This window comes from Budorcas taxicolor, chromosome 17 (genome assembly GCF_023091745.1).
Source record: "Budorcas taxicolor isolate Tak-1 chromosome 17, Takin1.1, whole genome shotgun sequence".
Lineage (NCBI taxonomy): Eukaryota > Metazoa > Chordata > Mammalia > Artiodactyla > Bovidae > Budorcas > Budorcas taxicolor.
In genome coordinates, this window is record NC_068926.1 from 68,459,542 (window position 1) to 68,487,223 (window position 27,682).

Consider the following 27,682-nt stretch of genomic DNA (forward strand, 5'->3'; position numbering starts at 1 on the left):
TAGCACCAGCGCCCTTCAGAACATTGCCAAGAACTGGGAAGTAGGCAAACAAACAAAAGCTCTGAGCTACTGTATGGACAGCTGAAATCGAGAAGGAAACGTAGAGGCCTCCCCTCTTTCAGAAACTATTCTTATTTTCCACACAGTTCTAATAAGCTCGATAGTTTTGTTGTAAGTCTACTTAGTTTTTAGTGTTAATTGCTCAGTTGTGTCCAACTCTTTGCGACCCCATGGACTGTAGCCTGCCAGGCTCTGCTGTCCATAGAACTCTCCAGACAAGAATACTGGAATGGGTTGCCATTTCCTTCTCCAGGGGATCTTCCCGAGGATCGAACCCCAGGATCAAACCTGGGTCTCCTGCACTGCAGGCAGATCCTTTGCCTTCTGAGCCACCAGTGAAGTTCATAAGCCTAAGCCTAAGAAGCAGCAAATTAAGAAGCTAAGTCAAGACCACAGGCACTGACAGTAGCAAGTAGGCACTAAGACTCCTTCCAGTGCTAATATTCTGAAGGTTCAGCAGCCCCAGCTGTAACCATGGAGACTGATTAACTGTTACAGTCAGACACAAGAACACAGGAAAGCACACAGTCTGGGGCCATTTGGTGACATACATCTGGTGACCTCAAGCCACCCAGAAACCAAGTATGTAGGTTAAACTAAGTTGTTTGTGTTTTTTTAAATTATCTAATGCATTTTAGAAGTTTCATCCAAAATGATGAAGATAGAATTTTACCTTTTAAAGTTAACCTCTAGTGGAGAACCTGGTTAGGTGTTTCTAGCTAGCCAAAGAAGACAGTGAGAAGTCAAAACCTAAGTGGACGTCAAGATGCAGGTCAGCTCTCCTCTCACTCTGCTCTGCACTCTTGACTCCCTGCTGCCTGACAGGTACCTTAACCCACACTCTCCATGAGTTTAGCTGGCAACGTGGGACACATCTGTTCATTGAGCACCCAGATTCGGGGCACCCACTGTATGACTGGGACCATACCAGGCCCTGGGAATACAATGGTGTGCAGAAGATACAGTCTGGCCCTTAAGTTCATGGTTAATCGACGAATGAGACGTAAACAGGTGTTTAGAATCAGGTTTCGCGCAGGCTGCTACAGGAGCACACCACAGGGGCGTGCAACCTTCTCTGTGGAATGGGAGGATGACGGGAGGCCTTTGGGGCTTCCCGAGGGGAATGATGCTCAGGCTGCCATCCTAGGCAGAGAAGAGTGTTCAAAGCAGAAGGAACAGCTTGTAAGAAAGGCCAGAGGCCAGAGAGCCATGTGCATGTGGGCAACTTGCAGATACACTATAATGTATCTTGGGTTTCATATAGAACGTGAGCCGAGGGACAGAGAGGGGTCATGCTGAGGGGGTGGGATAGAGGAGCAGCATAGATCAGGTAGGGCCTTGGGTCCCACGTGTGAGTTTGGACTTGATCCTAGAGGACGACCCGGGAGCTCTGAGGGTTTCAGGCAGGGCCCCTGCATACCTCCCTAGCTCCTGGTGCCTTCCCGTCTCTCTTTCACTGGTCACACTCACTTCTTTGTGTTCCTAAAAAAACCAGGGTCATTCTTGCCTTAGGCCTTTGCCCTTGGCCTTCTTTCTGCCTGGAATGTACTGTAAAGGTTATTCTGGTTGCAGTGTACTAACTAGATTAGAGTAGGGTGAGCCTAGAAACAGGGAGATGGAACAGGAGGCTGATAGAATAGTCTGAGTGGGAGAGGTGTATGTTCTCAGTCATGTCTGACTCTTTGCAACCCCAAGGATTGTAGCCCACCAGGTTCCTCTGTCCATTGAATTTTCCAGGCAAGAATACTGGAATAGGTTGCCACTTCCTATTTAGGGGATCTTCCTGGCCCTAGGATTGAACCCACATCTCTTGTGTCTCCTGTATTGGCAGGCAGATTCTTAACCACTAGCACCACCTGGGAAGCCCCGGATGGGAGGGGACAGTGGCCTAAACCAGGGAAATAGCAGCCTGGATAGAGAGGTGGACAGGTGTCTGAAGTATTTTAGGAGATAGAACGGACAGTGTCTGGCAGGCAGTTGACATGTTGTCAAGGACGATACTAAGGCCACTGTTGTCCAGACGGAGGGAGCAGCAGCATGGTGTGGGCTGGTTTCCAGGTTCTGTCTCCCTGGGGTGTTCTGGAGCCTCACTGCCCTCCTGGAACTGAACATGAGCTCCCTGAATTTGCTTACCGAATTGTTGTGAATAAACCTGATAGGTTCCAGCTGCATCCACGCAAACCATGACCTTGTTTATGTCTAATGTTAACATTTATGATTCTGTGCCTTGGGCTGTCTATAAATAAATACATAATAACATGCCTATTTGTGAGCATGGAATGGAATAAATGAGACAGAAATCAGAGTAAATGACCAAGATGATCACAATCAAGTAGCTCTTATTAAAAACCATTAAACGCATGCTTCAGGTTTCCATGTGTAAGGCCCCTTTAACAAGCTTATCCGATACACCCCTAACTAGAGATGCTTAGCTCACTGCATTTGTTTAAACTCTAAAGCCCAGCCATTCCCAAGCCAGGCCCCCACTGAATGCTGAACTCCTACTGCCTAGATCTTTTCTGTTTACATTTGCTACTATAGAGATTTGGTTTGTTTCCGAAAGATGCATTTTAACATTTGTGTGGTGAGCCACATTTGTTATATTTGACCCATGTGTGACGCAAGGGAGAAGGGTAACCACTTTGCTTAGAGGTGGGGAGGGTGACTCTTTGGGTTAGCTTCCTGCCAGTTTAAAACGAGCTGGTTAGATGTAGATGGTGGCAGAAATTGAAAAGTGTATGTGTGTGTGTGCACGTGTGTGTATTCTTATGTGCCAAAAACTAGTATGGGTGTAAAGTTTACTCAATTGGACCATGCTGCTTTCCAGTCTTAAACAAAAAGTGCTTTCTAAGAATCTATATGTCTCACTTTGGAATTGGATAATATGTAACTCTGACTGGCTTAGAAGTGCTTCTAGGACCAGACCTCATTCGTGTCTTTTATCTTGAGTGATGTGAACTGTAAGGAGCCAAATAGAGACTATAGGGAAAGGGCTTCATCTGATGGTGGAGTGATTCCATAAATTAATAACACAGATGAAAAACTAAGGGGCAGAGAGGTCCGTTTGTCCATTGTCGTTTAGTCGCTAAGTCGTGTCCAACTTTTTGTGACCCCATGGAGTGTAGCCCACCAGGCTTCTCTCTCCATGGGATTTCCCAGGAGAGAATACTGGAGTGGATTGCCATTTCCTTCTCCAGGGGATCTTCCCGACCCAGGGATTGACACTGTGTGTCCTGCATTGGCAGGCTGATTCTTTAGTGAGCATAGCTGAGCCACCTAGGAAGCCATAATTGTCTGTGGCTCAAAATACATTCCTTTACTCAGTGAGCATATATTTAGATGCATGTTATATAGGTGTGTTAGTCATCTACTGCTGTAACAGATCACTCTAAAATTCAGTGAGCACACACATTTGTCACTCACACTTTGTGTAGGTCAGGAGATCTGGACGTGGTTGACCGGGTCCTCTGCCTCAAGGTCTCCGGTGAGGCATCTGCCAGGGCCAGGGTCTCATCTGAAGGTTCTGCTGGGGAGGATCTCCTTCAAGCACGCATAGCTTTTGGTGGGATTCAGTCTCTGCAGAAACTGGAAGTCTCAGCTTCTTGCTGGCTATTGGCTGAAGGCCATTCTTATGACCTCTGATGTGATACATTGCTCTATTAGAATATATAAGCCAAGAAGGCAGTAGAGAGTCTACTGGCAAGACCAAAGTCAGAGCTCTTGTAGTCCAGTCACAGAAGTAACTCGCCTCAACTCTACCACATTCTGTTGGGCAAAAACAAATCTCTTGTCCAGCCCACACTCCAGGGGAGGGAATCACACAGGGGCACAAACACCAGGAGGTGGGGTCACATATATTTAGGTTTCTTTATTCTCAGTTGCAGCTTTTTCTACTAGACCAGACCATCTGACTTTTGTAGTTGTGAAACGCTAATATGTCCACTGTGGTAAACAGAATAATCCCCCTCCCCCAAAAGTCTACGTTGTAACCCCCAGAATCTTCAAACATGTTACCTTACGTGGCACACGTGATGCAGATGAGAATTTTGACATGGGGAGATTATCCTGAAGTACCTGGTGGTCCAGTGTCATCACACAGGGCGTGTAACAGAGAGGCAGGGGGATGAGAGGCAGAGAAGGTGCTGTGATGACAGAAGCAGAGGGGGAATGCAGAGGCTGGAGTGGTGCAGCCACAGCTGAGGAAGGGGGGCAGCTTCTTCAGGAGACAGCAAGGGGCAGGCTGTGCCCTGGAGCCTCAGGAGGAGCCAGAGTTCTGCTGACACCTTGATTTTAGTCCCCTTAGACCCATTTAGTACGTCTGACCTCCGCAACTGTAAGATGATGAATTTATGCTACTTTAAGCCACTAGGTTTGTGGTCATTTATTGCAGTAGCAATAGGAAACTATTAAATTCACGAAATGACCTGGTAAAACCAACTTGTGAGGCTTTTTGAGGGGACAAGGGAGACACAAGGCATAGGATGGTAGCTTCCAAGAGCTTTTTTTTTTTGTCCTCCAGTGACTCTGAGACATAATTTATATATTATAGTTTCTCTGTTTTTAAGAATCTATGCCTAGTTCTTGTCAATACTAAATTCTATCAATATTTATCAACAAGTAAAAAAAATCTTAGGGTCGGTTTTATGGGCTTCACATACTTGTCCAAATAAAACAAAGATGTAGCAGTTAGCAGAGGGCACCAAGACTTCCATTTTTAACACTTGCTGCTTGCTATTTATTTGCACTTTAGGAATGGAAATATGGGCTGAGATGAAAGTACCTGGCACAACACGCTTTTCTTTCTTGGTGTTTCACAGCCAGATGTTGTGAAATTCTTTTGTTTTTCTTTTTTCTCCAGTGCCTGGAAACCTTGGCTGCTACAAGGATCATGGAAACCCACCTCCTCTAACTGGCACCAGTAAAACGTCTAACAAACTCACCATACAAAACTGCATCAGTTTTTGTCGGAGTCAAAGGTTCAAGGTAATGGTTCTGTGGCTTTATATCTATGGAAAAAGATGAAGGTCTAAATGCATTCTGCTGAGATATCATTTAAAATGTATTTAAATTATTTGAATTGTTAAACACAACAACAACCTGTGAAGCCATTACAACTGTACTTTTCTGCCGAAGAGAAGTTGGGGGAAGAGTGGAGCTTGGGATTCTGCGGCGTGAGGCAGCGCTCTGTCCACAGACTGAGAGCAAAAAGGAAACGCCCCAGTACCTGCATCCAGCTTGACCTCCAGCAGAGTCATGTGTTTCCTCCAACCCCTGTGTGTTATGAGCAGAGACGTCTCTGGCTCCAGGGGGGTGGATCTGAGAATAAGCCAAGGTAGTGGTTACTACTTTGATACATTAAGGGGCCCTTGCCTGGATACCAGTCCAAAATATTTTCTTTCCTTTCTGTCCATTCTTCTATCTTAAAGTCATTCGTCAGTCATTAAGGTTCAATAATGCTTTTGTTTGTTTTATCAAAAAAAGAAGTCTTTTCCTCCCTCCTTTGCTTCCATCCTTCATTCCTTCCTTAATAATTTCATCAAAAGGCCATTAATCAGGCCCAAGCAAGGAGAATAGACTGGCAGTGCTCAAGGCCTGTCTGAGGCAGGGGCTGAGCAAGGCAGTTGGCCCAACATGAGCAAGTGATTGGTTGCTTGCAAAAGATTGGGCATGTTAGGTAAATCTGTGGAGGATAATGGGAACCAGGTTTCTCACTATTAGAGAAGGGGCCCAGAGAAAACGGGAGTGAAGCCTGCAGAGTTGGGCAGGGATTGACATTATTAGTACAGTGCATGGTTCCTGACATATATGTAGAGAGAGAGATACAGAAATAATATATAGGCCTTGTGGTAGTTCCCAGTGATTAAGACTCCACACCTCCGCTGCAGGAGGCACAGGTTTCATCCCTGGTTGGGGACATAATATCCCACATGCCACATGATGCGGCAAAAGAAAACAAAAAGGAAAGAAACATAAATATGAAAGTGTGTGTATGTGTGTTTGTATATACATATGGATTTCCCAGCTCTTTCCACTAAGAGGGCCTGGGAACAGTGACATACTGAAAAAAGAGCTACAGTACTGGCATAAAGATGGACATAGAAGCTGAAGGAAATAGAATTTAGAGTCCAGACATCATTATTTATGGCCATATTATTATTTATATTAATCAATAATTATATATCTTTATATATAAATATATAGTAGTAGTATACATAGTATATAATAAATATGTGTTATTTATTATACATGTCAGAAACCACGCACTGTACTAGTAACGTCAATCCCTGCCCAACGCTGCAGGCTTCATTCCCGTTTTCTCTGGGCCCCTTCTCTAATAGTGAGAAACCTGGTTCCCATTATCCTCCATAGATTTACTTACATGCTCAATCTTTTGCAAGCAACCAATCGCTTGACTGATAGTATTATTTACGGCTGATTGATATTTGTCAAGGGTGCCATATCATTCAAAGGGAAAAAAACAGTGTTTTCAGCAAACAATGCTGGGACAACTGGATATCCACATGGAAAAAAATGAAACTGGACCCCTACCTCATATATGCAAATTAATTTAAAATGGATCACAGACCTACATGTAGCAGCTAAAACTATAAAGGTTTAGGAAGAAATATGAGTACAGATCTACATGACCTTGGATGAGGCAATGATTTTTTCAGTTAGGATACCAAAAGCACAGACAATCAAAGAAAAAATAAATTGGACTTCATCAAAATTTAAAATCTCTGTGTATCAAGGACACTATTAAGAAAATGAAACAGCAACTCACAGAATAGAGCAAATATTTGCAAAACACATATCTGAATAAAGATCTAATGCCCAAAATATATAAAGAACTCTAACAGTGTGACAATAGAAAGATAAACAGCCCAATTAAAAAATGAGCAAAGGATTGAATACATGTTTCTTCATAGAAGATGTACAAATGGTCAATAAGCACATGAAAATGTGCTCAACATTCTACCTATGTTCAGTTCAGTCGCTCAGTCGTATCCGACTCTTTGCGACCCCATGAATCGCAGCACGCCAGGCCTCCCTGTTCATCACCATCTCGCGGAGTTCACTCAGACTCATGTCCGTCGAGTTGGAGATGCCATCCAGCCATCTCATCCTCTGTCGTCCCCTTCTCTTCCTGCCCCCAATCCCTCCCAGCATCAGAGTCTTTTCCAATGAGTCAGCTCTTCGCATCAGGTGGCCAAAGTATTGGGCTTTCAGCTTCAACATCAGTTCTTCCAATGAACACCCAGGACTGATCTCCTTTAGGATGGACTGGTTGGATCTCCTTGCAGTCCAAGGGACTCTCAAGAGTCTTCTCCAGCACCACAGTTCAAAAGCATCAATTCTTCGGCACTCAGCTTTCTTCACAGTCCAACTCTACTTCCATACCTGACCACTGGAAAAACCATAGCCTTGACTAGATGGACCTTTGTTGGCAAAGTAATGTCTGCTTTTCAATATTCTATCTAGGTTGGTCAATCAAAAAAATTTTTTTACACTTCGTGCAGTAAAGATGCTCAGTATTACTAGTCTTAGGGAAATGCAAATCAAAATCAATGAGATACCATTTCATACAATAATTAATCTAGGATGGCTCTGATTTTTTTTTTTTAAGGACAAAAGCAAATGTTAATAAGGTAGAGAAATTACAACCCAGAAATCCTATTTCTAGATATTTACCCTAGAGAAAGGAAAGCCTATGTTCACACAGAAATATACACAAATGTTTATAGCAGCTCTGTTTTATAATCATGAAAAACAAAACAACTCAATGGATTAGCAACCTGTGGTACACTCATGCAATAAACTGCCACTCAGCAAACTCTAGGTCAGTTCAGAGGAGCCTCAGAGAGACTATGCTGAGGGAAAGGAGCCAGCCTCAGAATACGATTCTGCGTATAGTGTGTCTGAGTCTATTCTGAATGGTATGCAAAGTACTTGGTCTAAACCAAGCATTCACTAACGCAACATTGTAAACCAACTATATTCCAATTAAATAAAAGACAACAAGAATTCATTTCTCAAAGTCCTGAAGGCTGCGAAGTCCAAGATCAAGGCTTTGGCAGATTTGGTGTCTGGTGATGGCTTGTTTCCTGCTTCATAGATGGCTGTCTCCTCACTGTGTCCTCACATGGCAGAAGGGGAAAGGGGGTCTCTTTTATAAAGGCTCTAATCCCATTCATGAGCACATGCCCTCATGAATCACTTCCCAAAGATTCCACCACTAGGTACCATCACATTGGGAATTAGCTTTCAACATATAAATTTGCAGGGGAGGGGCAGACATGGACATTTGGTCTCTAGCATATGACAGTCTTAAAAAGTTAAAACTATAGTATGAAAACTAATTAGTGTATGACCTCAATCAGATCCCTTACGATTATACAGTGGAAGTGACAAATAGATTCAAGGGATTTGATCTGACAGAGTGCCTGAAGAACTATGGATGGAGGTTTGTAACATTGTACAGGAGGCTATGATCAAAATCATCCCCAAGAAAAAGAAATGCAAAATGGCAAAATGGTTATCTGAGGAGGCCTTACAAGTAGCTGAGGAAAGAAGACAAGCGAAAAGCAAAGGAGAAAAGGAAAGATATACCCATCTGAATGCAGAGTTCCAAAGAACACCAAGGAGAGAGAAGATAGCCTTCCTAAGTGACCAGTGCAAAGAAATAGCAGAGAACAATAGAATGGGAAAGACTAGAGACCTCGTCCAGAAAATTGGATATGCCAAGGAAACATGTCATGCAAAGATGGGCACAATAAAGGACAGAGACAGTATGGCCCTAACAGAAGCAGAGGTGTTAACAAGAGGTGCCAAGAATACACAGAAGAGCTATACAAAAAGATCTTAATGACCCGAATACCCGCGATGGCATGATCACTCACCTAGAGCCAGACATCCTGGAGTGCAAAGTCTAGTGGGCCTTAGGAAGCATCACTATGAACAAAGCCAGTGGAGGTGATGGAATTCCAGTAGAGCTATTTCAAATCCTGAGAGATGATGCTGTGAAAGTGCTGCACTCAATATGCCAGCAAATTTGAAAACCTCAGCAGTGGCCACAGGACTGGAAAAGGTCAGTGTTCATTCCAATCCCAAAGAAAGGCAATGCCAAAGAATTCAAACTACTGCACAATTGCACTCATCTCACACACTAGTAAAGTAATGCTCAAAATTCTCCAAGCCAGCCTTCAACAGTATGGGAACCAAGAACTTTCAGATGTTCAAGGTGGATTTAGAAAAGGCAGAGGAAGCAGAGATCAAATTGCCAATATCACTGGATCCTAGAGAAAGTAAGAGAGTTCCAGAAAAACATCTACTTGTGCTTTATTGACTATGCCAAAGCCTTTAAACTGTTGATCACAACAAACTGTGGAAAATTCTTAAAGAGATGGGAATACCAGACCACCTTACCTGTCCCCTGAGAAATCTGTATGCAGGTCAAGAAGCAACAGTTAGAACTGTACATGGAGCAACGGACTGCTTCCACATTGGGAAAGGAGTAAGTCAAGGCTGTATATTGTCACCCTGTTTATTTAACTTATGTGCAGAGTACATCATGCGAAATGCAGGGCTGGATAAAGCACAACCTGGAATCAAGATTGCCGGGTGAAATAGCAACAACCTCAGATATGCAGATGACACCGCCCTTATGGCAGAAAGTGAAGAAGAACTGAAGAACCTCTTGATGAAAATGAGAGAGGAGAGTGAAAAAGCTGTCTTAAAACTCAACATTCAAAAAATGAAGATCATGGCATCCATTCCCATCACTGCATGGCAAATAGATGGGGAAAAAAATCGAAACAGTAAGAGACTTTATTTTCTTGGGCTCCAAAATCACTGCAGATGGTGACTGCAGCCATGAAATTAAAAGATGCTTGCTCCGTGGAAGAAAAACTATGCCAAACCTAGACAGCATATGAAAAAGCAGAGACATTACTTTGCTGACAAATGTCCATCTAGTTAAAGCTATGGTTTTTTCCGGTAGTCCTGTATAGATGTGAGAGTTGGACCATAAAGAAAGCTGAGCACCGAGGAATTGATGCTTTTGAACTATGGTATTGGAGAAGACTCTTGAGGGTCCCTTGGACAGCAGGAATATCAAACCAGTCAATCCTAAAGGAAATCAGTTCTAAATATTTATTGGAAGGACTGATGCTAAAGCTGAAACTCCAGGACTTTGGCCACCTGATGGGAAGAGCTGACTCATTGGAAAAGACCCTGATGCTGGGAAAGATTGAAGGCCGAAGGAGAAGGGGATGACAGGGGATAAGATGGTTTGATGGCATCACTGGCTCAATGTACATGAGTTTAATAAGCAAGTTCTGGGAGTTGGTGATGGACAGGGAAGCCTGGTGTGCTGCAGTCCATGGGTCACAAGGAGTCAGACACGACTGAGCAACTGAACTGAGGGCTCACAGAGAACTATAGAGCAACAGTACGAGAAAGATTACTGCTCATGCTCCGTGTCCTGCTTGTAGTGGCAGTTGTACGAATTTATTCATGGGTTAAAATCCTTAGGCCTGTACACCATACAAATGGTTGTATTGTATGGTAATATAAAAATAAAAATGTTAAATAGGGGATTTCCCTGGTGGTCCAGTGGTTTAAAAATCTACCTGCCAAAAGAAAAGTAAAAAACAAACAAACAAAAAAAAACAAAAGAAAAAATCCACCTGCCAATGCAGGGAACAGAGGTTTGATCTCTAGTCCGGGAAGGTTACACATGCCACAGGGCAACTAAGCCCGTGCACTTTAGAGGCTGCGTTCCAAAGCCACTGCAATGAGAAGTCTGCTTACTGCAACTAGAGAGACCTGTGCACAGGAACAAAGATCTGGGGTAGCCATAAATAAATCAGTTAATTTTAAAATGTATTTCATAGGGCCTACAATAAGTTTGCAATAAGCACTAACTTCAAAGCATTTACCACCTGTCACATAGTAAACATTCAATAAAATGTTTAGCTGTTATTAATGTTTCAAGTTAATGGGATCCCTGCCTTTAACTGAGTTAAATACAGTAGAATTGCAAACATAAGTAAGAGATGCTCAGGAGGGGAAGCACCCGTGGTGGTACACAATTACAGTTACAAGACAGCATGTAGTGAAGTGCGGTGAGAGTGGGGCAGGACCAAGGTAGAGGATCCAGGGAAGGTGGGCTGGGAGGACAAGGTGCTTGCTTGCCGAGGGGCTGACCCGGCCAGGCCGCCTGACACCCCAACTGACACTTACCAAGTGCTGCTTCTCTGTCATGGCAGTTTGCCGGGATAGAGTCGGGCTACGCTTGCTTCTGTGGAAACGACCCTGATTACTGGAAGGACGGGGAGGCAGCCAGTACTGAGTGCAGCAGCGTCTGCTTTGGGGACCACACCCAGCCCTGTGGGGGTGATGGCAGGGTCATCATCTTCGACAGTGAGTATGCCCCGGGCCCTGCGCTGTCCAAGGCTTGGGGACCCTGGGCCAGGGAAGCTCGCCCGCCCATTGTCTGCCCCCGCCTCCCTGCTGTGCAGTCATTCACCTGCAGTATTTACTAAGCACCTGCTGCAGGCCAGGGGCAGGTGCCTTTTGCCTCTGCTATTCCTCCAAAGGCAATGAGTCTTCTCCTGGTTACTCTGACAAGAGTAACAGCAGCTCCCAGGGACAGACAGGGGCCTGGGAGCAGAAGGGTGTGTGGCCCCTTCCTCTCAACTTCAGGCTTTTGCTCCAGGAGGGTTCTGGAAGAGAGCAGGGTATCAGTCCCCCAGCAGCAGCTCAACACCTCCTGCCCACTGGTCTCACCAATGGGGACCCTTTGGTCTCCTGCCCCACCCCGGTCCTTCTCATGGGCACTGGATGGAGGCCTGCACAGAAGTGCGTACAAGTGAGTGCAGACTGTTGTGTCCGGGGCTTCCGGGCATCCTGGACTGAGAGGCTGGTCCATATTCAGCCTTTAGACATTAGTTAAAATTTTAGCTGCTTTCTTCTTCCTTGCTTTCATGGTGGCCCACTCTCCTTCTTGTGCTCTGTCAAGGATGAAGCACTTTGTGTGGCCTGACTCTCCTCAGAGGAGCTTCTTTTTAGAATTAAAATCCCTTGGTTGTCTTGAGACCTCAGCTTTCTGATGGGTTGAAGAAAAAGTTCTGAGCTTCTTCTCAGTGTTAGGATGGAAGCAGCTTTCTACATCCTAAAGGGAAGTGGGTGCCCCCCACAACCTGGCCTGCTTTGTAAATCCTGGGCCTGCCCTTCCTCTTGAGGACTTTGATTTCTAGGCTCTTGTCTTCACCTCACCACATAAGACTGTGAAGTGGTGTGTCCCCTTCCCTGAACCTGCCGCTCAGAACCGGGGGTCCAGACATTAGATGTGCTGGTGCAGAGTAATGAGGGAACTTCCTGTTTTCAGGTCATTTCTTGTGCCACAGTGTCCCACTTCAAAAACAAGTGTGGCCCCTCCCATGAGCCTTGCACCCCTAAGGTACCCGGGAGGCCCTCACTTCACTTAGTGCCCCCTGCAGAGAGGCCTGTGTTTTCATGTGCTTTGTCTCATCTGTCCTCACACATTCATATAATACAGGAGCAGGTGGTGGTCTCTCCACCCTCAAAGCCGAGAGAAGTGAGAGGTCTGGATGTGAAGTGAGCCCCTGGGATCACACGGCCCAGCTGGTCCCGAACCCAGACTCTCTGACTCCAGCCCGGCCCCCGCCTGGCTGTACTGCCACGCTGTGTGCTCACTCTGAGGTCTCCTGGGAGAAAAAAAAGCTTCCAGTCATTTGTTCAGGGTTTAAGCTACCCATTCTGTGATTTGATCCTGAAACATAAGATGGTCTGGTTTTGCAGACAAAAAGCAACATACTAGACTGGATCCCATCCGCTCAGAAGTTTCGTTTGTAACACTTTGGAAAGCAAACCCCATGGCCAAGCCCCCGATTGAGGGCTAGTGTCCTTTTGTCTCCTGCAGCTCTGGTTGGCGCCTGTGGTGGGAATTACTCGGCCATGACCTCTGTGGTGTATTCCCCTGACTTTCCTGATGCCTATGCCGCGGGGAGGGTCTGCTACTGGACCATCCGGGTCCCAGGAGCCGCGCACATCCACTTCAACTTCACCTTGTTTGACATCCGGGATTCTGCAGACATGGTGGAGCTGCTGGATGGCTACACCCACCGCGTCCTGGTCCGTTTCAATGGGAGAAACCGCCCGCCTTCGTCCTTTAACATCTCTCTGGATTTCATCATTTTGTATTTCTTCTCTGATCGCATCAATCAAGCCCAGGGATTTGCCGTCTTATACCAAGGTAAGGCCCCGGCCTCCTCGGGCCCCCCTTGCACCTCGTTATGATGTGCAGACTTCAGGTGGTTCTTGCGTGTCAGGAGCTGCCCAATCAACCTGCGGGTTTTCCCACTTCCTGTTTTATAACTTGTACATGCTGCATGATACAGGGAAGAGATGCCACCTGTGAGTTTTGCTGTTTTAGTCATTCTCGTGACAGTTTTTATGGAAAGGCTAAAATAACTAAAAGAGCTGAGATTGGTAGAATCAGAAGGTTCCAAAGAGGTCATTTGGTTCATCCTCCTGTCTCTGAATACCCTTGCCAATCACCAAAGCCTGGTTCACTGTCCTCAGACCATCCTAACATGGAGCTATGCTCCTGTACTGTGGATACGTGTGCTGGGTACACAGAAGGCATCCGTGACCTAGTCTCTGCCCTGGATGTCAGGAGCCTAGAGAAGAGTTCAGTCAGTGTGTGGCTCCCGTGTACAGGTGGGACAGGCTGGAAGGACATGTAGGATTGGGGCAGACAGATAGGAAACAAGAGGGCCTTTCACACTGAGGGACCGTAGCTGCAGAGGCACAAGGGAAGGACCACCCTAAAGCATGTCCCGGAGTCCACACAGAGACATCAGATGGCTCCTTCAGAGCCAGAGCCTGGCAGGTTCTGCTTTGGGGCCAGGGCAGAGAATTGCCCCCAGGACTGAACCAGAGAAAATGGCCCCCTCTTTGTAACCAGTGCCACCTCCTTTTTGGCATCTCCACCTGCTTTCCCCCAGCTAATTCCTTTTGATCTTCCAGCCATCAAGGAAGACCCACCACAGGAAAAGCCCACTGACAACCAGATGCTGGCCGAGGTGATCACGGAGCAGGCCAACTTCAGTGTGAGCGCTGCCCGGTCCTCCAAAGTCCTCTACGTCATCACCACCAGCCCCAGCCACCCACGCCAGACTGTGCCAGGTAGCCGTTCCCAGACACCATCAAAGGGGTGGGAGCCACAGAGCTTGGCAGCAGCACCCTAGGCAGTTACAGAAACAGGGTGCTCTTGGGTGTTTCCCTTTCCGAGGCGGCTTGGGGGTCCTGGCTCCATGACTCTCTTTGTCCTGGCCTTGGAGGGACATCTTCTCTCTGGCTTGATTCCTTAGTCCTTAGGCAAAGTGCTCACCTCCTTTAGGACACGATATGTAATAAGCTTATCCAGTGTTTTCCACAGCCCCAACTTATAGTTCGCTAAATGCATTGGCAGTTGCCAGAGCTCTTTCCTCAGTCATTGGACAGATCTGTAAATGCTTTAATGATGCTAGGCTCTGTTGTAGGTGCTGGACTGTACAGAGAACCACACAAAATCCCTGCCCTCCTGCCACTTGTAAGTGGGAGGAGAAAGACAAGAAGCAAAATGAGAAGTCAGATAGTGACCTGAGCTGTGAAGGCAGCCCCCACAGGAGCAGGGTAGAGAGGGAGCAGTAGTCTTGTGGTCTAAGCTTGGTGACTTGATTGGACACAGACTGTCGCTCCCTCTTCTGCCGAGGAAACTGCAGTCTTTAGGAGCTGGTAGAGCTGCAGATACCATTAGTGATTCCCCGCTCTAAAGGTTTTCCCCTGCAGGACTCGCATCAGGGAGTCAGGCAGGAGAGCCCCTCCCTGTGTGTCCTGTCCTTTGCGTATCTGTAGCATTCCACAGTTGACTCATCCCATTCCTCAGATGAGGAAACCGAGGCCCAGAGAGGTTATGTAACTCATCTGCAGTCACACAGTGGTCCCAGCGGTGGAGATGGAATGTGTACCACCCCTTTTGACTCTGAGTTGAGTGTGCTTTGAACCACACTGCCTGCCTCTCTCCACAGGGGAGTCAGGAACCAGGCGAGGTGCTCAGAGGACTGGGTCTCCATGCCAGCCCTGCTCCAGCTGCATCCTGTGGCCATGCCCACCTGCCGGGAACCCCTCAGCCAGCCTGCCCCCCGACCCCAAGCTGCCAGGGCTCCCTCAGGGCTCCACACAGACCTCCTCCTGAAAACTGAACTCACACGCAGTCCGAAATTCACCCCTTGTGCACACTCACCCCGGTGTTTTACACTTGCAGGATGGACAGTGTATGGCCTGGCAACACTCCTCATCCTCACGGTCACAGCCATTGTAGCAAAGATACTTCTGCACATCACGTTCAGGTGAGTACGGGAGCTGCCCGGCCCCAGGAAGGGAAGATAATTTCCTACTTCGTTTCAGTTGTCTGAAAACACTTGTAACATCAGAACACAATTCCAAAGTGCTCAACACTGGGCAGTGTACAGCCGTAGACATCCCTCATTCTCTGTAGAGTGAATTGTCCACCTGAACAAATCTCACTAAGGTTTGAGGGATTGTGTTTGCTCCCCAGTCTAGAGGATATCATTTCACGAGGACTGAAATTGTCCAGGCATAAAACAGGACAATTTCCATTGTTCTGATTTGTGCTGATTTGTGATTTACGTAACAGCAAAGATTCCTAGGATAATACCAGGTATATTTACTGATGCCGTCTAGAATCTGTGAGACAGTCTTAGGAAGAGAAATTTTATTAACTATTGTTTAATAATTATTTTAAAGCAGTTATTTAGGAAGCTTATAATAGCTTCACCCTTCAATTCTGACCAATTTGGGAAAAAAATTCCTTCTCTTGCTTCCACTTTTTCAGGTTTAACTGCTCTGCCTTTCAGGAAAGGGGCGGTTGTTCTGCACGGGAGCCTGTGCACCTATAGAAGGGCTTGCTCGTCTTCCGGGACCTCTGCTCTGTCTTTCCTGTGGTTCCCAGTCCAGGCTCTCTCCGTTTCTCTTTTCCCCCCAGTTTTATTGAGATAATTGACATAAAGTCTCCTCCATTTCAAGGAGGAGCGTTGGTGTAAAAGCTACCTTTTTCCCAACTTTCTGGCTTGTGCTCTGACTCAGTTGTCCTGCGTTTTTGAGTGGGGGCTACTCTTTGCTGCAGTGTGCAGGCTTCTCACTGCGGTGGCTTCTCTCGTTGCGGAGCACAGGGTCTAGGTGTGCGGGCTTCAGTACCTGCAGCACGTGGGCTCAGCTGTGCAGCTCGAGGGCTCCAGCCCACAGGCTCGGTGGTTGCGATGCGTGGGCTTAGTTGCCCTGAGGCTGCCACAGACTTTCATACATTAAATGCTGGCTCCTCTATTGCCCTGTAAAGGCTGCCCTTGGCCACTTTGGCACTACTCATAGGCCTTGCCACCCTGCACTGTACATTTTTCAGGGAAAACAATGTCCTTATTATTGTTTACTGATCCCTCCAGTCTCTAAAGGCTCTATTAGGTTTCCCCAGGCCTCCTCACCGAGTATCCCATTTTATAGGTGCAGGTATCTCATGAAATGGTAGGTTGCTTTGGATGCATATATATATATATGTTTTTCTTTCTTTTTTTTGAGTCACAGTTCACATACTCCAGGGAAGCCTCTCAGGCGTAGTCCCATCTGTGTGTCCCCGATGGCAGGGAGGGGACGGGGTGGTCTCTGGGGCCCAGCACCTCACCATGCACCGAGACCCCAAAGCTCGTGTGCATCTTCCATCTGACACCCAGTCCCTCTGCACTTTCCCCACCCAGCAGCCCGAGGGGCTGACACAGGGAGGGCAGGTGGGGAGAAAAGCAGGGCCCACTCTCAGCAGAGCAGGTTTGCCTTCATCCTGTTTAGGTAGATGAGCTTGTGAATAAGTGTCATTCGAAAAAAGTTCATCTGCTTAAAAAGAGATTTTTGAAAACTCATGATCTCTCAGGCCAGCCCTTTCCAGATTGGAATAATCCTACCAGCTAGAAGGTTCTTCGTTACTCTGAGCTGGGACCTGCCCCACTGCACTGCCATGCCATGGGATTTGGGTCAGCCTGGCGATCCCTCTAGTCTCTAAAGGCAGCTATTAGGTTTCCCCAGGCCTCCTCACCGAGTATCCCATTTTATAGGTGCAGGTATCTCATGAAATGGTAGGTTGCTTTGGATACTTAGTTCTGTTCTACTTGAAAAATTAAGATATTTTTGTTGGACAGATCCCATCGCGTTCCTGCCTCGGGGGACCTTAGGGATTGTCATCAACCAGGGACGTCGGGGGAAATTTGGAGCATTTTTTATGAGCCTTCTACTTCGATTTCCATCTTTAAGAAGAAGCTCAAGTGTCAGAGTCAACCAGATGACCGTAATCCTCTTGTGAGTGACTAAAAGCTCCCCCTCCATGCCCAGGACACGACATCCCTCTGTACTCGACGCCCCTGGGGACTGCCTCTCCCATGGTTTCCTTCCACCGACTCTTCCCTGCCTTGCCTTTGGCCTCCTCCGGGGCAGCAGTCTTCCGACTGGGCAGGCACCTGACACGTGGGCTGCTTGGCCTGGATTCAACCTGCTTCATCACCACACTCAGGAGAGAGACTCAAGGTCCCCGGTCTGTGCCCCCTGCGTCTCACTCTGATCTAGGAGTGGGGGATTGGAACAATGGGGCCTGAGGTGACGGGATGATTGCGTCGGGCGTGGGGCTCAGGTACATTCTAGACGACTGTCAGGTAGTGGGTAGGTAGTGCTTCTTCCCAGTTTTGTCCATGCACAGATGGCTTTCTCCTGGTCTTGCTGCTTTGGAACAGGCCAGGCAGAGAGAGTTCTGAGGCTCTTCCGAGGGGTGGCCTGGTCCGGTACTCCTGGGCGTTAGCTGCCCTGCCCATGATGTAGGCCCATGCTCTGTGCTAGCTCTGGGCTCTGGGCAAGGATGGTTCTCCTCCAGCCTGGAAGGCCGTCAGGTCAAACCTGACACCTTCACCCGCGGCTACTTTCTATGGCTTCTTTGTGCAGCTTGGTGACCAGCAGATAGGTTTGAGGGATGGTCATAAGAAATGTCCAGCCGTCTATTCACGCAGCAGACTTCACCGAAAGCTTTTCTAGGTGCTCAGTAACTCCTCACTGGGTTTGCTGGCCTCGTCCCTGAGCAGCTTGAGGTCCCGTGGAGCCCAAGCCAAGCCCCGTCTGGTGACTCCTAGGCTGCCTCTCTGTTCAGAACAGTGTATATGGCGGAGCATCCAGGCAGCATCTTGTGACCCCGGGTGCCAGCAGTCCCTCCTTTAATTATCCCTCCTTTTAAAAGAGGACGAGAAATTCCCTATGGCCTAGGCATTCGGTGGTCTCCATGCCCCTTCTTATGGGGAGAGGGTGGGCTTTGGAATGGCTTGGCGGGGAAGAAGAGGGCTCTTGTCTCTGGTCCCACCACCCCCCTGCCCCGACCCAGAGGGGAGCCGCAGAGAGTGGTGTGCAGAGTGAGGAGGGAGGGCGTGGGAACCGGAGACCCTCCAGGAGAGGCCTCCGGAGATGGAGAGCTGCAGCTGCAGTGGCCGTGGGTGGTAGAGTTGGTGCCATCCCTCACAGCAGCTGGGAGGAGGGCCCAGCCCCCGCGGGTGGGCCTGGCTTTTCTCAGAGTGAGGCTGTCCTATGGGCACGTAGGCCTTGGGCCTCACCGCTCCCTGTTTAGGCACTTTGCCCCCCTCCCCCAGCCCCTGGGCTACTCCTTGTTTGGCCTTCCCTGGGGGTCTGCCACACTGGCAGCCATCTGCACCCGGCTCCCAGAAAGACAGAAGGCCACGTGGGGCTGCAGGGAGGTGACCCCAGTGGCCAGAGAGACGCTGGGAGCTGGCATGGGGGGAGAGTCAGAGTGGGAGACGCAGCAAGCTCACAGGAGGGCGGGGGCACTGCCCCAGGCCCTGGGGGAGGCTTTGATCTGGAAAGGCAGTTCCCCGGAGCAGCTGTCTGCCGGCCCCCGGGATCTGGAGACAGGCCTGCCACGTGCAAGGACCACTGGGATGTATGGCATGTGCAGTCTCCCCTCTAAGCTATTCCCGGCCTTTGTGGAATCTCCTCTCAAACACAAGTGTCAGGTGTGTGTGGTCACTAGGTCCCTGAGCAACGCAGAGGGAATGTGGGATCGTGGCTGGGAGGGCTCTGCCCGACCAGGAGCAGTTGCTCAAAGCTGCGGGCTCCCTCTGATCACTGGCCCTGGTGCGTCCCGTGGGCCCACCTGCTGTCGTCACACTTGGTGACTTCAGGTCACCGTGTATCTGAGCAGCCAGAGGAGCCCTTTCTCAGAGATCCCCAAGGTGCTGGATCCCCAGTGCTATCCATCCTGCCACCCCAGGTGCAGCCCAGTGACCCAGGATCCACTTACCATCCCAGGAGCAGCCCTGAAAACCCACACTAGCCTTAGGGTGGCACAGGGGGAGAGGGCCATAAATTGTCCCAGGCCAAAGTCTCTAAGCCTGACCTGGCCATGACCTTGGCTGGAACCTGTCAGCCACCTGCCCAGAGGGGCCCCCTGCACCTAAGTAAACACTTGAGACACAAGTTGTCCCAGAAGAGGGGAGGCGTCTGCACCTAGGAACACCCAAGGGGCAGCACTTGATCTGCTAAGAAACCCCTTCAGAGGCGAGAAAGTAGGGGTTGGAGGGGACTGGAAAGGGTTACCCTGAGCAGAGCACACGACAGATCACATGGGCTTAGGTAAGAGGAAGCTTAGAGGCTCCGAGGACCCCGGTGGAGCAAAGCATCCCTGTCCTGGGGTGATGGGGTGCTGCTGGGACCCAGGCCCCCCCTCAGCCCACACCCCACTCCAGCCAGCTGGGGAGCCTGGCCTCTTGGCCCCTGGAGAAGGCTCACGGGGCTCATGTTCTTCCCCAAGTGGCCACGGGCACACAGAACAGAGAAGGAAAGAGGAATAAACCCAGGTGCCCACACATCAGAACAGGGTTGAGGCCCCCCCTTTCTGGGCGTGAGGTAACCAGGTTGCTGTAACTTCTGAAGTGTGGGCTCTGGCTCAAGACTCCAGTCAGCCAGAAACCCACAGAGATCAGAGCACTTGCAGGCGCAGCTGTCCTGGCCCTTCTGCCAAACCCCGGGGGGAGGGGGCGCCCCCCCCAGCCTCCCGCCGCCCTGCCCATTGTCAGCCCCTGGCAGGAGTGGTCGGACCTGCTCTGTATCCAGCCAGGTCGTCCTGACCCCAGTGTCGCCACACCCCTGTGAGTCCTGGCACTTCATCTTCCCGAGCACTTGCCGGTGGGCGGCCTCTGAGGTCAGTCCCTGGTCTGGCCGCACCCGGCCTCCCATAGAGCCGGGCCGGCCCGCAGCCTCTTGGCTCCCAGTCTCCCTTGCTGTTTGACGTCTGCTTTTGCTGCCGTCTTGGGAATGTTTAACCTTCTGATTGTTTCCTCTGGTGTCTCGTTTACCTTCCTCACTGTTCTACCTCCTGGCTGGGGCTCTCAGCTTAGCCGCCCTGGTGTGGGGTGTTTCTCTTCCAGCCGCAGCAGCTGCCTCCCCTCAGGCTGGCCAGCTCAGGGGGACGGGGCCTCACCCTCAGCCTGCAGACCCCGGGGGCCCATCTCCTAGGTTCCCGTCTTGCCGAGTTGAACACACTCAGTGAGGCAGCAGTGGGGTGTAGGGGAAAGTCCAGGTCAGTCCGCTGCTTTGGAAAGGACGTGTCGCCAGGAGCACAGGTGGGGGTGGGGGCTGCTGCCACGGGGTCCTCACGGTGTCAGGACCACCCACACCCAGACTCACCTTCCCAAGGGGCTCCTGACTCTGGATGACAAGGCTTTACCTGTAAATATGCTCTTAATATGCAACTTTGAGAATAAAATAGAAACATCATGTATTTTAAAATATAAGATGAAGTGTGATGCACTGTATACAATTTAATATATATTTTTAGGATTTTGTTATTTAAGAAAATGGAATGTAATGGTACTTAACTTTTACAAAAGAGAGAAAAATGTTATTTTTACCCTCTGGAGAAAATAAATATTCTCATTGTTGTAGAAACTGCGACAGGCCCAGGGTTGTTGTGTTTATGGGAGGCTCCCAAGCCCGTGGGCTGGGACGTTGCTGTGCTAGGGGACCGCGGGCTCATCCCTGGTCACTGCCTCCCAGTTGCTCAGCTCTCGTTTGTGCCTCTGACCCGCAGCCGATCTCCGACTGGTGAGCTCTGAAGAGTTGGGATCCCACACCCACAGGGCGGCCACAGGCGAGGGCACCAGACCCCGGGTCTGAGGCGGCCTCAGGCTGGTCAGTCCAGTGCCTGCTCCCGTAAGATGCACAGCACCCCCGGCTCAGGAGGTGGAGGAGGCTGGCGATCTGCTTGACTCTCATCCACACGGTTCCTCCTGCCATTCCGAGTAGCCGGCACTTCCTCTCCCCTTCCCCCCACCCACCCCTTCCTTTTTAATAACAGGGAAGAAGCGTGGGTGTGAGTTGCCCTCTCCTGTGAGGGCTGTGCGCCCCAAAGCCCCTTTCAGCAGGTCCTGAGGGAGCCGAGCGTCAGCCTGTGGGACCCAGCTGCGAAGCTGAGGGTATACAGCAGGGAGCCTGTGAAGGATTTCCGTGGAGGAGCGGTGTCAGGTTCCCAGTTGAGAAGCATTTCCCACTTGCATTCGGGAAACAGGTCAGAGTGAGGTTAAACCAAGGGTGCAGTCAGAGAGGCCGAGAGCCTATCCGGGCCCCCAGAGCGGCGCTGTGGTGGGAGGGGAGGGCTGAGAGAGCCGGCCGCCTCCACAGGGCTCACCCCGTCCCCGCACTTGCCACATGACCTTGGGTGAGCGGCCCCTCCGGTGCCTATTTCCTCACCTGCCAGGTGAGGGCAGTTACAGTACTCAGGCCACCTGGCTGTGGTGAGTTGTTACCTGTGGTATGTTTTCAATAAGCGGTAGCTGCTCCTTTTTGTTCTGGAATCCAGCTGGTAGGTGAAGAACATGGTGCTGCCCAAGTGTCCTGACCTGGCTGCTGAGGAGAGAGAGGCCAGTCTCTGCGGTAAAGGACATGAAAAGAGGAAACGTGCTGAGCTCTGTTGGGCTGAGTCAAGGGAGGTCCCCATGGGACGTGGAGGCCACACTGTTAGACCCTGGACAGGCAGCCTGAGGCCCAGGGAGGGTCAGGCCTGGGGGCTTCGCCCGTGGAAGCAGAGGCACAGCGGATATCCCAGGGTGTGTCTGGGCAGGAGCAGCTGAGGACAGTGTCACGGACACACTCAGGCAGGTGGAGGGGAGCCGGGGCAGGGCTGGGAGTGGGGCTGGCCAGCGGGCAGGAGAGCAGGCAGCCCCAGAAGCCAGGCTTCCGACCCACCTGGATCAGGCTGCCGCTGGCTCTCTGTAAGCCCCCAGGTCCAAATTCTCAGGAAGCGATTGGCCGGGCAAGGCCACCGGCACCGCCGCCTTAGATGCAGATGTGCTTCTCGGACTGCCGCCTGGACCACTGGCCTGAGGACCCCTCGTGTGCTTGTTCGAAATGCAGGTTCCTGGGCCCCACCGCAGACCCCCTAGAATCCCCGGGAAGCCCCTGACTGATGCTGGCGCTCACTGAAATCTGAACACCCTTTTACCTCGTTTGAGAAGTTTGGTCAGTAGTCACCTTCTCCTCTGAAATGAATTGTCCACTCACAGACAACGGCCTTAAGTTCCACTGGCCACTTCTTCCACCGTCCACAGAGTACTGGTTCCTCGACTTAGAGGCCATATCGCTCCAGAGATTCATCGAGGGACAGAGAGGGCAGGGCACAGCAGTCATTCCAGACGCTTCTCCGGAAGGTGCCGCCTTGACGTGGTGGTTTCACCACCACCACGCCCACCCCAATCTCAGCTGGCACCTCAGAGGCCGGTGTCACTTGAGCATTGGTCTTCTCTGAGTTCTCCTTCTCTCTTCCCCAGAAGCTCTCGCCTGCCCCTGAAGAAAATACTAATATTTTTAATGGCTGTTGGAGAACAGATGGAGCGGCCTTGCTGGTGAACTTCTTAGAGACGGATCCGCCTGCAACAGAAAAGTGAACACATGCAGCCAGAAGGCAGGCACCTGGCCTGAAGCAGGGCCAGGAGGCGCCCTCCTCCCGGCCCGTCCGGATGGACTCCGGGGACCCCTGACCTTGACCTCGTCTCCTTGTTCTGAACCTGCAGGATGGGACACTAAAACCTGCCCGCCTGGGAGCTGGCGCCAGGGCAGCGTCAGCCTCATCCTCTGTCAGGCAACCAAGGGCCTTCCTCCAGAGACAAAAGGCCTGGACAAGGACAACCTTGTCTTCAAGCTTGAAGATCACATGACCATCCCCTCTCCCCACTGGGCTGTGCGTGCCTGAAACTGCAGACGGTCTCTGGAACACAGAGAACTGGGGCGCCTTTGTTCCTCTGTGGCAGGGTCGGGTCCCCGTGGGGGATTGTTTTTGCTTGGCTGAAAGGGGCACTTTGGGGATAGAACATTTCAACCTCAAGAAGCAGCAACATTTGCTTGTAGCTGCAAGTCTCCCTTCCTGGTCTCCAGCTGTTGTCTGGAGCCACTGGGCCCCTGCTGAATGGGACCACGCCCGGCAACTGGCTGCAGACTGCACCGGGCCGGCCTGGCCGTGGACCAGCCTGTGTGCGGAGGCCTGTCTCCAGGACAGGCCTGTCGCCGAAGATTCCCTCAGCCTTCTCAGAGGTGGTCACCGGCCCTGGAATGAACCTGCCTGCTGTGGATGACTGGGCCAGGGAACCAGGCTGCAGAGAGAAGCATTTTAGAGGGAAAACAGATCCAAGCTCGAGGTCCAGAGTAACTCCTCAGGTGGGAAAAAAAACAAAAACAGGAGAATCTGAAACAGCCAAGCTTCTTGCAACAGAGACACTTCCAATCTCTTATTTCACTCTCAGGAAATGTCTATTATTGTCCCTGTTCAAATGAAGCCACTGAACTTCTAAAAAAGCAGAATTGGGGGCCTGCTATTTAGCAGACTGACGGTATGAATATGTCTCATGAACTCACTTTAGTTGCTGGTACCAAAGATAAAGTCAAATCAAGAGCAGAGGGAATTCAAACCTCCTGTTAGCCAGACATGGGGCAGCTTTTCTTGGGCTCCAGGTGAGCTGAGGGAAGCTTCTGAATGTCCAGGGATGCTGATGGTGATAACAGTAAGAGCAGGTACCCTTTTCGTGGTACCCTGTGCACCAGACACTGTGGTCAGCCCTCCAAGTCCTCCTGGGGCCAACCCAGCCTGGGAACCGAGGCTCGGAGAAACAGACGGGCCAGTGGAGGGCAAGGCCAGGATTGAACCCCTGTCTGCTGGCTGCAAAGCCAAGGCTTTTGGTTCCTGGTGCTCTGCAAGCCCCTCCCACCTGGGCAGGGGCATGGGTATCTGAGGGAGGCCCTGCGGCCTTCCGAAATCTGCCCCAAATATCATCCATGTTGCCTCCAAACAGCCCAGAAAATACAGATCAGTGCCTGCAATAAGGAAGGCATCAAACCTATGCTTCTTTACCTGTTTGAGAACACAGACTCCTTCAGGAATCAGATGAATGTCATGAAGCCCCTCCCCAAAAGACCTCACCTACAGAAAAATAGAGATTCTCTGGAGATTCAGAGATACCCCCAAAACCCTTCCAAGGACTTCAGGTTCATAGTCTGTCTGTGAAGCCAAAAGCAAGGGGTACCTGAAAGTTAAAACTAGACCAGGAGAATAATAATAATGGTAACCATGGATACATCTTACTGATCACTCATCCAGTGTTGGGTGCTCATGCCAGGAGTTGACCAAGTTTTTCTGCAAAGGGCTAAATGAAAGTTGCTTAGTCATGTCTGATTCTTTGCGACCCCATGACTGGGGCCTGCCAGGCTCCTCTGTCTGTGAAGTTCTCCAGGCAAGAATACTGGAGTGGGTAGGCATTCCCTTCTCCAGGGGATCGTCTCAACCCAGAGATCAAACCAGGTCTCCCGCATTGCTAAATAGTAACTATTTTACCTTTCCTGGCTCCTACAGTCTCTGATCTCTGTCACATCTCACCTCTACCTGCAGTGGTTGAGGGCAGCATCCCCCACGGGCTAGGACCACGGCCCCATCCCCAGGGAACCCCAAGGACCCCCAGCACTGCAAGTCTTCAAGCCTTGGGTGACTCCGTGAGGGGGTGGGGAATTGGCAGTGGGAGGCGGGCACCAAGGCCCACCCCTCACAGCCACAGACAATAAACAGAAAGTCCCCTACACACAAACCTTCAAGTTGCAAGCTTTCAAAGATGCAAACGTACATGCCAGCCCCTGTATGCCAACTATGGTACTTATACTACGACAATTTTCAAGGTACTGTCCTGTAAGATAAAAAAATGTCTTCTTGAGCTTCCCTGGTGGCTCAGTGGTAAAGAATTTGCCTGCCAATGCAGGAGACACGGGTTCCATCCCTGGGTCGGAAAGATCCCACATGCCGCAGGGCAGCTAAGGCCGTGAGCCACAGCTACTGTGTCTGTGCTCTAGAACTGGGGAGCCACAGCTACTGAAGCCCGCTCACGCTAGACCCCATGCCCTGCAACAAGAGAAGCCGCCACAGTGAGAAGCCCCCACTCTGCAACTAAACGAAAGCCTGCATAGCAGTGAAGACCCAGCCAAACATAAATAAGCAAAAAAACACATTTTTTCTAATGTTTTATTTTGTGAGTTTTTTATGTATGTATTATTTATGTGGAAAGTATTATAAACCGATTACCATACAGTACTATATAAGCAGTTGTCTTAGCCGGGTACCTAGGCTAACTTAGTTGGACGTGCGAACGCAGTCTCAGAACGAAACTCATTCGTATAAGTAGGGGACTCACTGTATAAACAAATGGCAGGTTATGTGCCAATACAACTTCATTTATGGACTCTGAAACCTGGATTTTATATAACTGTCACACGCCTTTTGATTCTCCCCCAACAATTAACATGTTCTTAGCTTGTCGGCCAGAGGAGAGCAGGCAGCAGCTCCGCAGGCCAGCCCCAGGTGCCAGGCCAGCCGCTTCTCACCCATCCTGTTGAACACATAAAACGGCTGGACGGGTTAGGCCTTCTTGCCATCCGCATCTGTCAGATGAGAACACTGAGGCTCGGAGAGTTTATGTAACGCACTCAGGAAGCACAGGCCTCGGGACTTGAACCCATCCCCAAGCCTGTTTGCTTTCCTGAAGGACAAGCCAGCTGGGTGAGTTTAAATTGTCCAGGAAGGAAAAGGTGCTGGTGGGGAGCAGAAAGAGGTCCCTGGGAGCATAAGGTGGTGATGGGGGAGGCGCTTTGCTCGAATGGACTACCCTGCAGGGTGGGTGGGGAGCGACTGGTTTCCTCCAGAGAAAGAATTCCCAGATCCAGGACAGCTGGTGGCCCTTGCATTGTTTTGCCCTCCCAGGTTCTCTTAATTATAACCAATTTGCCACCCTCAGCAAGGCCTTGTTCTCCTCTGCTAATACCCACCAGTTGGAACCATGAGCCAGACTCCTGGCCAACCGCTGGGCTAAAATCACTTCTCTTTCACACATGGGGAGCCTCAGTCTCTTAGAAACTGGCCTTCTCAGTCCCACGAGGCAGCCAGGGCCGCCCTTTTGCACGCGGCCTTGCTTGACTGAGCTCAGCCATCAAATCTCTTAGCAAAGGGTCTCAGCAAAGAATCTGTTTCCCTTTCTCCAACTCCATGCCTCCCCAGCTGGCTCTCAGGGCAGGAAACTTACTTCACAGGTGGCCCTTGGCCCTTCGCCACTTCTCCGTCCCCACTGAGTCATTTGCAACTTGGGCCCAAGGGTTGGGAGCCCTCCACCCCAGAAACACACTCGGGGCCTCTGTCTTGTTTGGGGTGACAGGGACCGGAAGCTGAACCTGAGGAAGGCAGCCCCTGAGGGGTGCAGGGAAGAGACGGGCTTGCTGCCACACCTATGTAGGTAACCTTAGCCAAACCACGGGGCTTCACGGGGGAGGCTGTGACTCCTCATCAGAGGAGCATGGAGACCATGAGCTCTGGACTTTTGGGGGCCAGGTTCCATGCGGGGTCTGCTATGGAACCTGCTCCCAGACCTCAGGCAAATTACCTTTCTAACCTCAGTTGACTCATTTGTAAAACAGGTCTAACAGTAGTTTCTCAGAGAGTTGCTGTGAAGGTTATATACCGTAATAAAGGTAAAGTATTCAGCTCTGGCAGTAAACTAAGGTGGCAACACTCTAACCACACAGGTCTCGAGACAGTCAGCATGTCAAAGGCCTGGTTCACAGTCCTGACTCTGCAAACGGGAGCCGACTCACACGGTTCTGCAGCCTGACCTCCCAGGGACCACCGAGAGCAGGGGGACCTCAGGTGCGCCCTGCCTCTGGGACTGAAACCCTGTTTATCAAACTCCAAGCACACAATGCTCCAAGAAAGGGTAGTTCGCTCCTTAGAAAATAACTCCTGACTCAGTTCCTTTTAAGTAGCTAATTTCCCCCCAAAATGTTCAATATGTGGCCCTATTTTGTAAAACTATCAGCTGACCATCACCTTTTCAGCAACATTATCTATTGGGTGAAAATACCCTTCTCTGCTGGCCTCCTGCCTGCAGTGGATTTTTTTTTTCTTAATCTGTTGCTTCAGGTC

At 50.0% G+C, this 27,682-nt stretch overlaps 1 protein-coding gene across 1 annotated transcript in view; it reads left to right on the plus strand.

Moving 5' to 3' along the window:
• The window catches only part of KREMEN1 (kringle containing transmembrane protein 1), a 54,399-nt gene extending 33,307 nt beyond the window's left edge, over positions 1-21,092 (plus strand). Inside the window, exons 4-9 of the mRNA XM_052654633.1 lie at positions 4,919-5,043; positions 11,331-11,484; positions 13,007-13,339; positions 14,116-14,274; positions 15,395-15,479; positions 17,334-21,092. Coding sequence (XP_052510593.1) covers positions 4,919-5,043; positions 11,331-11,484; positions 13,007-13,339; positions 14,116-14,274; positions 15,395-15,479; positions 17,334-17,502 — 1,025 coding nt within the window. The 3' untranslated portion in view covers positions 17,503-21,092. The remainder of the gene's footprint in view (positions 1-4,918; positions 5,044-11,330; positions 11,485-13,006; positions 13,340-14,115; positions 14,275-15,394; positions 15,480-17,333) is intronic.
• The last annotated feature ends 6,590 nt before the right edge of the window (positions 21,093-27,682 follow it).